We start from the raw sequence: 11,198 nt of genomic DNA, 5'->3' as shown, positions 1-11,198 counted from the left end.
ATACCCAGTGTCTTTTAAAGTTGGACTTGTTTAGAGAAAACAAGAAAACGTAAGTCCCTCCCCCCCCAGCACTGTAGACCTTCAGGATCATGTTGTTAACAGTGCTTGGGAATATAAAAACGTAGCACCTACATGCAAGCAGGCAGCAAAGATAAGAAAAACCGTAGCCAGCTGAAAATTGAAGCATGCTCTCTTAGTCTTCTCATGTTAAAAACTGGCATGTCTCCTGTGAGCAGAATCTTAAACCCTCTGCTGCACACACTTCAGTTACTCCAACTCATCAGTCTCCCTTGGTTACAGGATTAGCTTTTTCTTTTGCCCTTTTTGGCTGAAATACTTATTTGGTAACAGGGAAGTAAATAATTGACCCTTGGGTAAGCTGACAGCAGTGAGCAGTGTTACAAAGTTTCCTACTGTGTTAAGATAAATCCCCACTTCCTAGACATGAGTAAAACAGACATGACTATTCGGGACTCACTGTCTATCTGGAGTAAAGCAACACATGGCCAGCTAGTAAGTGTTAACCTTCTTGAACTCAAAAGGACTGCCATGCTTCTTGGTATACAAAGGCAGCAGAGGGGAGGGGCCTTTGGGCACACTGATGTGTATGTGCACTGGAGGATGTCTAACAAAGCAGTGCATTAAAAATAAAGTGCTTTGCTCCTTAAAATGAGAATTATACCCAAAGAACAGATGACTTTGGCTTTTCTTTAAATCCCAGTGTTTAAAGTTGTTTAAGTACTTGCTATCCAGTATGAATTGAGATGTGTGGCCATGAGGGAAAAAAGAAAATACGACATCCTTGGAATTACAGTAAGACAAAGGGGAACCCAAAGTACAGACGAGAACACAGAGAAATCTTAAGGAGTGGAGATGCCATGACATTTATTAAAAGGCATGCTACAATGCTGCATGTGTTAGGAAAAGAGACTGAGATTCCAAGGAACAGTTATCAAATATACAAACCAAGGGGAAATGAAATCAATATTGTAGTGTACAGAGCTTGAATTAACCATGCACTACACAGTTAGAAAATATGGTTTTTAATATTTTCTCCTCTTTGCATTTATAACATAATTCACTTAAGACAATCACAGAATCCTTTTCTTCCAATACCACAAACTGTATTACAAATGAAATCTGGTACTGCTGCTTATCAAAATATACAAGACAATCGCTGTTTTATATAAAACCACTTTATATATTAACTTGTTCCCGAAAACCTTTTTTTTTTTTCCTTTTTGGCCTGGTTTTTAAAAATGTTGTTACAAATATTTACAGCATTTTCTTCTGTTAGATGAACATTCTTACAAGTAGAAAAAGGGAATTTTATGAACAGACCATGTAAGACACTGGACATTAGAGGCTTCTAGCTGTGCTATTTCCCCTCAAATACAGCACTGAGGATGACCTTCCATCTTTGCTGTCCTACTCTGTTCATAGTGAACTCCCATTTTCTCTAAGCAGTCTATTCTCCCATAGGAAATGAAAAGTCAAGGCTGCTTTGCATGGGATCATTTTCAGAAAAGAGTTCCACCGATGAGTTAAAACCAGAACAAGCAGTCTTTGGTCAGAGCAATGAGGTGAACTTTCAATGTAAAACTTGGTGTGGTCTCAGCAATCTTTGTAATTAGTACTTCCTAGATATGGGATGTGTTTGTAAAGATCTGGTAACAATGAGTGGCAAGGGAAAAACAAACTACAAAAGACAACCAACCAACAAAAAAACGACTAGAGTATGACAGTCTTAATGACATAAAAACAAAACAAAAATCTCCTACCTAAAATACCTGTTCTTACAACTACTACAAAGAACATGACAATAGAACTCTGTTGACAGTGTTAAGTGAAGTTTGCCGTAAGAAGCTTTCAGCTGTGACTGCTTTTAACACCAAGGTCCCTGACAGCTGGAAAGCTAAGGTGGCCGCAGACAGAGCAGAGCTGCTCCTGAACTGGTATATTGCTCTGCACTATATGCTGAAGGCGAAAGTGTAACTTTATAGAAAAGTTATAACCATCTGCTTTTATGACCATTTGGTGGGACAGTATTCTCTTAATCTATATAGTAGATACATTTCCTGAAACCAAAATACCAATGCTACCTTAGTCTCAAATAGGAAGAAAAGGTCAATTAAGACTACTGAAGAAGGCACATAAACTTTGGTCCTGTCTTGTTTTTTTCCCTTTAAGCCCCTGCCCCAAATTAAAATTTCTGTAGTTTTCTATTTTTTAAACAATTCACAAGTACCTGTTAGGATTTGCTCTGAAAAAGGACTGCAAACAGTCTTATACCTAACACAATCCTTGAAGAGACAGTTGAGTTACACTGCAAAGTTATATACAACCTAAATTGTGTTTGTTTTAGCACAACAGTGAGTATTTTAAGTCTGGCAGTTTTATTTGCATTGACAATAGATCAAGACAAAGGAAAGGCTGAGAGAAATGCTCCGATCATAGTCATGCTTTTTGGTTTTAAAAATAGCAGTACACACTGGGTTTTCTAAGAGACAAGATTTCTAAGGTTACAAGTAGATTCACTGAGGCACAAAAGATCATTATTTTTCGGAGTTTGCCGTTTTTCTATCCAGAAATATTTAATGGGACCAGACGAGGAACTGCACAGTAATATACCCAAGTAAATGCTCTGCCTGAGGACACAAAGACTGAAAAGTTGACAGTAGATTAATGGGGGAGGGGAGGGCACAGGGTCTTCCGTAATAGGAACTAGTATTGAAGCACAGCCTGCGGTCCAGGCTGGGTTTAAAGTCACAAGCCTCAGCTTCCTCCAGTGCTTCCATTGCAGTGGTGTGCTGCTATGCCTGGATCATAAGGGCTAATTCCAAAACAGCAACAGGACCCTTAAACACCACAATAGGAGAAGACGAGGAAGGAATTAAAAAGACCGCAACTGTGACTCTGAAACATTCAGTGCAAACACTGCTACAAAGAGCTGCTTCTAGTATTGAGTTCCAAAGATCTCATGACAGTCTATGGGGATACCAGGTAATCCTGAAATTCTAACAAATTGTCAATTAACAGAATACATGATTTGTATATTCTCATCCGTCACAAAACACATCAAGATCCCAAAGTAAAACATCTTGATATACAACACTATTATTAAATGTGTACTGCTATTTTCTTAAGTCCTGAATATATATGCTTTGTAAAAGTTAGGCTACCCTGAAAAGTGAAAAATAAAGTAAATTAACTCAGCAAGGCATCATCACAGATCAACAGCACAAATAAACCACTGCTTAAAAGATACTGAATAAGCGCATGCCAAAATAAAATTACATAGATCGAATTTTTCCACCACCCTGATATTTAAAACTATGCCAACACAAATACTGTAGACCTCTATAATTCAAACAGTAAAGAGTTCAAATATGGACAGCATCCATTTGCTACAGCTAATTTTAGACACAATCTGATGGCTTCAAACATGCTCTTTTAAAACAAGCATATCCTACGTTCCAAATCATTGTTAATTTTGTCAATAAATTAAAATGTACGTAATGTGCATATGTATCTATAACATTAGGAGAGTATATGTATGTATATACACTTATTTATATACACACACGCACACACATCTACACAAATCCCTGAAAAGGATTTCAATGTTCTCTCTCAAATTTAAAGGCCATCCCTACTTGAGAATTACACTCAACACCAGTGTGATTCCCTCTGTTCTCAATGACTTTTGCTACACTTATGCTGGATGTTATGAATTAATAAATTACACAGTAGTTCCCAACTCAAAACAAAGGAAGCAATCCAATTTAAGATGACACTGATATAAATATAATTTCTGTGTGAGGAAAAAAAGCAAATTTGAGGAGACAGTCCTAATTTTTTTTCCCTCCCTTATTCAATAGTCAGGTGAAAAAACACCTGAAATATAAGTGGGAAAACACCCAGTGGAAAATCACCACACTTAACTATTCAGTCAACATGAAGGGTGACCCATCTGAAACCCAATCTAGCATTTCCCTGCTGAGCCTATCAACAGTTGCTCTGTATTGAGGGAATTCTGACTTGACTTTAACCAACCTATATTATCTCCTTCAGCTTCTATAAAAACTGTCTTCCTTTCTTTAAAAAGAAAAAAAAAGAAGGTTCAAATTAATGGCTGAAAGTAAGGACTGAGATACTTTTTCAAAGATGAGATGATCCACTCTGAGATTATTAAGAGTGAGTAGGGGTGAACAAAATTGATCCCTCTGACAAATTCTGTATTTTAAAAACCATTCAAGCATTGAAGAAATAATTAACGAAAGCAGTTTCATATTAAAAAGAATAATTTTACATGACACAATCATTGAAGCAACATTAATATGTACTTTTACACATTCAACCGAAACAGTAAGAGGGCCAGAATATAAAAAATAACCCACTTTCTCATACTCCAAACATTGTGGGCCATCTGTAATGAAGTTGCATTAACAAAGGAAATCAAGTTCTCACTTGAGTGTTGAGAAAGAGTCCAGTAATCCTGAGACAGGGCAGGTTCGACAGACACAGAGCCGAGGCGGCAGCTGTACAGCTCTGACTTCAGGCCACACCAACAGTCATGACACAGAGGCCTACAGGTGCACACTGAGTTATTTATTCCCAACCACTCACCCTTCACTATCCCAAAGCACCAAAAATCTGAATAGAAACTATTACTTATTGAAAACCACTTAAAATTGCGATGAAAAAAGTAAAAACAAAAACAACCAAAACCCCTAAAATCCAAGCCAGGGAAGAAAGAACAGACTGCTCACCAAGCCCACAATTTATCTTTCTAGCTATTTAGATAAAATTCTAATCTATTTTATCTTAAGCACATAATAAGGCACATAATAAGAAATTAAGTAAATACACAGTAATTCTGAGTTATTAGAGATTATAGTGGTACAAAAAACCCTTGAGATTTTTTTTTCTAAAAGAAGACCTTACCAAAAATAACTTTTAAAAAATCTGTCAAACCATATGATAGACCTGAATATTTTCCTTAAGACTGTAAACTTTTTATCTGAAAACAATTATAAAAAAGTAGAATTATTTTTCTTTTAAAATTTTCCAAGATCACATTACATTACTAGACAAATGTCATTTTGAAATTTAAAACATGATTTTTTTTCTAAAATGACTAATTATGCTGATATTGTAATAGATCCAGGATGAATTTCACCTCTATTTCCCTGGGGACAATTGCAACACTTTGCTTTTCCAAATAGTCTTAAAAAGAGAAGATATGCATTATTCAAAGGAGTGTAATGCAGTGGGGGAAAAAAAGAAATCTGAAAGACAGCATGCATGTTTATATAAACCTGTTTCCAATATAACTCCATGTAGTTATGTATAACCATCTGGAGTTATACAAATATCTGGTATAATTTTTCTAAGTGAATGAATGTCATTTTCTACAGGGAAACTTCTGAATCATAAAGTAAAAAACTTAGTTGTAGGTGATTTAAATTACATGAAAAAATTGTAAAAGTCTGTATGTTTAAATTTCTCAAAGTACAAAGGAATTTAGAAATGTCATGTAAGGCTGTTCTGGACCCAAACATAAAGAAACTCTGTCCTTTTGAAATCTAATTCTGGGAATTAAATTATTTAAAAAATATTTTCCTGAAAGTTATTTTCATAGAAACCACAATACAAAGGAAAAACAAACTTTTGATCATACACTGGTGGGGAAAATGAGAGGGGAAAAAAAAGGAATATCTCTTGTTTTTGAATGTACTTGAATATCAATCAAACTCCAAAAGAGTCACTGTTGTGAAGAGGCAAGACTGGTCTAGAGCTGCTTCAGTCTGCCTGAGGGTTTTATAGAAACCATGGTCCAGTATAAGGAGAGAACTTCACAGAAAGATCAGATGGTGGATTTTGAGAAGGAAACTCTGAGGTGGTGATTCTCTCCCAGATCATGATTGTGAAGCTCAACAAGGGCCTGGATTGCTTCTTCCACAGATCCCAGCTGAATGAGAGCCATCTTACGGTCTTTCCTAAAATGACAAAATACACAAAATACTTAGAATTAATGCTGCTTTTAAACTTTCTCCTTTGGACTTTGCTAAACTACTTTAAAAAACAAAGAGCAATCCATGGTAAATAAAATATGAATTAATTTTTTGAAAGCAAGGACTTACTGAAAGAACTTAAAAGCCTTCACTGAACATCCAGCTTCTGTGAACAGGTTCTTCAGATCATCCATTGTCACAGAAGGACTGTGAAAATATCAGAGTGTCAACTACATTAGCCCCACTTGCAAACTAATCAACGATGCGCTTTGGCTGTCATTAATTTCTAGACTACTTTACATCCCCAACAATATCTTCTGAATCACAGAACAGTCAGGACTGATACATACACATACATACACGTCTGGAGATGGTGAGAGTATATAAAGCAAAAGTAAAAAATAACAACTGTAGGTATTTTTTCAAAGTGATTATTATTCTCACACTGCTGGCATTAGTAATTAACAGTAATAACAAAGCTCCACACCCAGTCTGGCTTACCTGCTATAGCCTAGAATTATACACTTTCTATAGTTTCCAAGGTTTCAAAACACACGTGGGATACCCAATCTCTGCAATGGTCCCTAATTACTTTCACCTCTAAATATTTACATCCTGACTATTCTCTCACACTACAGTGACATGTCCTCTGAAACCCTTAGACTATCATAGAAACAGCAGTATGTGCCAAAAACAGCAGTATGTGCCAAGAACTGAAAGCAGGTTTTTCACATGAAAAGTACAAATTCTACCACTGAGCTGTATTCTCTGGTACTCCTTTGTCTGGTATTTTAAGCACAGCCTCAGAGATCAGCTGAGCCACCGCTAAATTGCTGATTAGAAGTATGAGACAGTAAATATTTATTACTATGCTGTGTTTAGGAGTAATGTTATCTAGTGTTATAACAACTAACATGGTGTGGTCTATTACAGTCACATGATGAAAAGCTATCAGATTCTTCAAGGAAACAGAGCTGTGCTTACACTGAGTTCTTTCTCATTTATATATCCTTTGGAATGAATGATCCTTCTAAGTGTGAGTACCATCAATAAACTGAACCTAATGACTGCTTCAGAGGTTATTATAGATAAGCTGATAAATCAAGGTAGAACAGTTAGCGACCAGACTAGAGCTCACAGAAATGTGGAGTGTGACTGCTTAGTGGGACACTTTCCACTTGGATGATGGGATGATGGTGATGCAGATAGGAATCAATAATTACAAAACAATATGAATTACTTAACGAGAATGTACACTGCATAATAAACTTACAACAGTCAAAATTTATGTATTTGTTATATAAAGTTTTGATTTAAAAAAAAGATGTTATAGGAACTGGAGAGATGGCTCAGAGGCTAAGAGCACTGGGTCCAGAGGACCTAGGTTCAATTCCCAACACACATATGGCAGTCTGTAACTCAAATTTCAAGAGATCCGATACCTTCTCACAGACAAATATGCAGGCAAAACACCAATGCACATGAAATAAAAATTAATTTTTAAAACAGGTTGTTGAGATAAAATGAAGTGAGACGTGTAAAACACTAGCACAGAACTTATAAATACTAGTATTTCTTCACCTATAATGTCTATGCAAATTATAATGTGACCAGCTCCTACATAATGTGCTATATTTAAGGAACAAATAAACTGGGCAGCGGTCTAAGCTAGTCAAGAAGACAAAATAGGAAGGTCTCAAGTTTCAGAAGCGCCAACAACAACAACAACAACAACAACAACAACAAAAAGATGGGTGTCTAGCTCAATAGTAGAGAACTTGCTGACCATATATGAGGCCTGGGTGTAGACACTGAAAAACAAAACAAGACAAAAACCTACCAACCAACTAACCAAACACACATACAAACATACACTTAAAAATAACAGGTTCATTTAGATAGTGGACAGCAATGAGCTTATACTTTTTGGTTTTCAAAGCAGGTTTTCACTGTGTAGTTGGGGCTGTCCTGGAACTCACTCTGTAGACCAGGCTGGCCTTGAACTCAGGGATCCACCTGTCTCTGCTCTCTGAGTGCTGGGATTAAATGTGCGCTACCACTGCTCTGTTGATTTACTTTTAAATCCATGTATGTTAAGAATGTTTCTTAAAGTGACTCCTTTAAGAGTTTCTTAAAATGACTTCTCTATTTGTATAATTAGTATGAAGTTTGATTTTACTGCCTAATTTAGATAAAAAAATTCCCATCAAGCCTGACTGTAAACCAACAGAAAATCTGAAGCAGTCAATACTATTTGAAATGTTATTTTTCTTTACTCATTAGTTCATGTTCTTATAATTAGGTTCCAAACTTGACTCATCCATTCCCTTAGTTTTTAAACTGTACACACATAAATATACAAATACATTCCCACAACTTTTAGCACTATCCCAAGGCTTCCCCTTTCATGAGTAAGTTTAAAATAGACAAAAATTGCTAACTTTTTTAATATTTGGGAATTACAATAAATGTTTTCTTTGAAGGCTCAGAGTCTAAGTATCTCATGCTGTGTGGACTTTACAATCTCTGCTGTAAGCATCCAAAGCAGCACAGGTAATGTATGAATTTATACCGCATACACACAAATGTCTACCAATTTTATGTCCTCTTTAAACACAGAACCAACCAATTAAAACTACTTATTTGAAAATCCTCAAATGCTGATAATTTCACTTTTAAGGACATGACTAGAAATACAGGATCCTTGGAATATGATGGTACATAAAAGAAGTTATCAACCAAGATAATTATTAAGTTTCAGAAGGTTGTATGGCTTTTGTTACCTTAGATTAATCACCTAAATGATTTATTAGATACATACGGAATGTTGGAAAGATGCAGTGTGGCTGACGGAGGGAAGATATTTTGGAAGTTCTTTGAGCCAGGTTTTTTAAAGCGATGCAGGGGACTATTGCTGAAGTCCTTGGTCAGACCTTGGTCTTCTTGCCCCTCTCTAGGGAGCTGGACGGCCTGATGTTTGGACAGTGTAGCACGAAGTACTTTCCCATAGAGCCTCTGACCACTCAGGTGGTTCATGGCTGTCCGATAGGAAGGAAATAGGAAAACTTTTGAGTATTAAGATTAACATGCTCAAAAAATATGTGACCATTTAAAAAAATTTAGTCATTTAAAATTGTAATCAGTTTGAAGGTTTAAGAATCAGGAGATCGGGGGCTAGAGAGAGGGATGGCTCATGGGTTAGGAGCACTTGCTGCTTTCCCAGAGAACCCATGCTCAACGATCAGCATACACACGCAAACTTCAAACCGTCTCTGACTTCTGCGAGCAACAGGCACACATGTGGTACACAGACAAATATGCAGACAAAATACCCATACACATAAAACTTTAGGAATCAAAAGCACTTCAAGAGCAGATAGGAACATGTATTAAATAACTTTACTTTATAATAAAAGCAATTAAAAATTAACACAACTAAAGTAACTTCTGAGCAGAAAGCCAGGAAGCTACAAGCATGGGAACCCTCAAGGAACGGTTGTAAGAAATGTGAGTAGCTATACTTTAATGTCTGGGAAAAGCATGTTCTTGTACCATTATTAGTAAATTTGCCAAAAATATTACATTAATCAACAGTTCTAGAAAATTTAACTTGGAAAATACTTGTTTCTTCTCATTTTTCAGTTTACAAAAAAACAAAACAAAACAAAAAACCCAGAAGACCCATATAAACAAGTGGGGGGGGGTGGGGGAGAGACATGTTTATTACTTTAAAGTAAATGGGAGAAAGTCCTAGAGTCCAAGCTGTGAGCACGGACAATGTGTGATGTGTTGACACAATGAACCTCAGAGCCTCCAGTGAAGCAGGTGCAGCTGATGATGAAAACTACCATAAGGAAGAGCTGCCTCAGAACTCCATCGTTCCCATTCTACAGTGCTCACTCGGAAGGAACATGCAAACGGGCGTCACCACTGTCAGTACCTAGCTGGGCTTGACTCGCATCGGCCATCTGTACCAAGGCGTTCTCCTTCTTGTTAAACATGATCTTCACTCGATGCACGTCCCCATACACTCCTAATGAAAGCAAAACACAGCACTGAATTTAAATGCCTGGCTGCAGAGTAATTTTGTCACTGTATCCACAGGTTTCTTTTACTTGCCACATACCATGCCATGGCAATTTTATAAATACTGTTGTAACAAGTTCTCAAGCTGTCCCAGATGTCTCAGAAACACATCACATCCAGTACATTCCCCAACGGATCCAATCCCTGCCACACCTTTCTATTTCTAGCGTTGGGTAACCTTGGCTAAAGAGAAATGCACACTTTGTACACAATCGCTCCAGTCAGATACCAGCTTCTGACAACTTTCAGCCAATCCCCAGCATCTTTGGAATTTATGGTGTACCAAGCTCTCAACAGTCCATTTCTATCCTTACCATCATAGCTCTCCTAGGGACTCAACATCTACCGAACACCTAGCTCATCTTACCATACAAGTTATTTGTTTATTATTAGTGGTTCCCACAGTCATCTATCACAAAAGGGAAAATAATTTCAGCGTGAAAAGAAAGACTAACAAGAAAAATTACATCTTATGAACGTTCACTGTATAATAATGAAAGACAGGAGGGCCTACCGTTTAAGAAAGCCCTTTTCCATCACCCTCCACCCACCCCTGGTCCCATGTCCCATCATAGTCTGCAGTTCCTACAGCTCAGATTATCACTGGCGTCACAGATGCAGAGAGGCATTATCACTACACTTCTAATTCTAAGAGCCTGGCTACAAATGCCTTCAAGGCACACAAAGAAAAGGTTAGTTTTCTAGCAACTAAAGACAACATTTAACTTAGAGATGAATCTTAAAACAAACAAAAAGAATCAAGTATTCTGAATCTACAGCCCTTCTAATAAAAAATGACAAGAAGCTGAAGTAGACATTTAAAAAACAAAAACGAAATACAGGTAGGCATGAATGGCTCACATGTTTAATCGCAGTGTTCAGGAGACAGAGGCAGGCAGATTTCTCAGTTCAACGCCAGTCTGGTCTACAGAATGGGTTCTAGAACAACAAGGCCACACAGAAACCCTTTGTCAAAAAACCAAAAAAGGCAAAAGGAAAGAACTGACCCTAGTGTTGTTCTTTAACATTCGTATGTACATGTATGCAGCAGCACATGTGAACTCATACATACATCATGTATGAATAAAATAATAA

The 11,198-nt window shown here is 36.9% G+C and overlaps 1 protein-coding gene across 2 annotated transcripts in view; it reads right to left on the bottom strand.

Moving 5' to 3' along the window:
• Positions 1-860: 860 nt before the first annotated feature.
• The window catches only part of PTBP3 (polypyrimidine tract binding protein 3), an 80,102-nt gene continuing 69,764 nt past the window's right edge, over positions 861-11,198 (bottom strand). For both annotated transcript variants that reach the window (XM_080940281.1, XM_080940282.1), the window contains 4 exons: positions 9,958-10,050; positions 8,839-9,055; positions 6,147-6,224; positions 861-6,002 (listed from right to left, as the gene is read on the bottom strand). In XM_080940281.1, coding sequence (XP_080796407.1) covers positions 5,870-6,002; positions 6,147-6,224; positions 8,839-9,055; positions 9,958-10,050 — 521 coding nt within the window. In that variant the 3' untranslated portion in view covers positions 861-5,869. The remainder of the gene's footprint in view (positions 6,003-6,146; positions 6,225-8,838; positions 9,056-9,957; positions 10,051-11,198) is intronic.

This window comes from Micromys minutus (assembly GCF_963924665.1).
Source record: "Micromys minutus genome assembly, chromosome: 28".
NCBI lineage: Eukaryota > Metazoa > Chordata > Mammalia > Rodentia > Muridae > Micromys > Micromys minutus.
The sequence above is the reverse complement of the archived record's forward strand: the minus strand, read 5'-3'. Positions and strand labels throughout refer to the sequence as shown.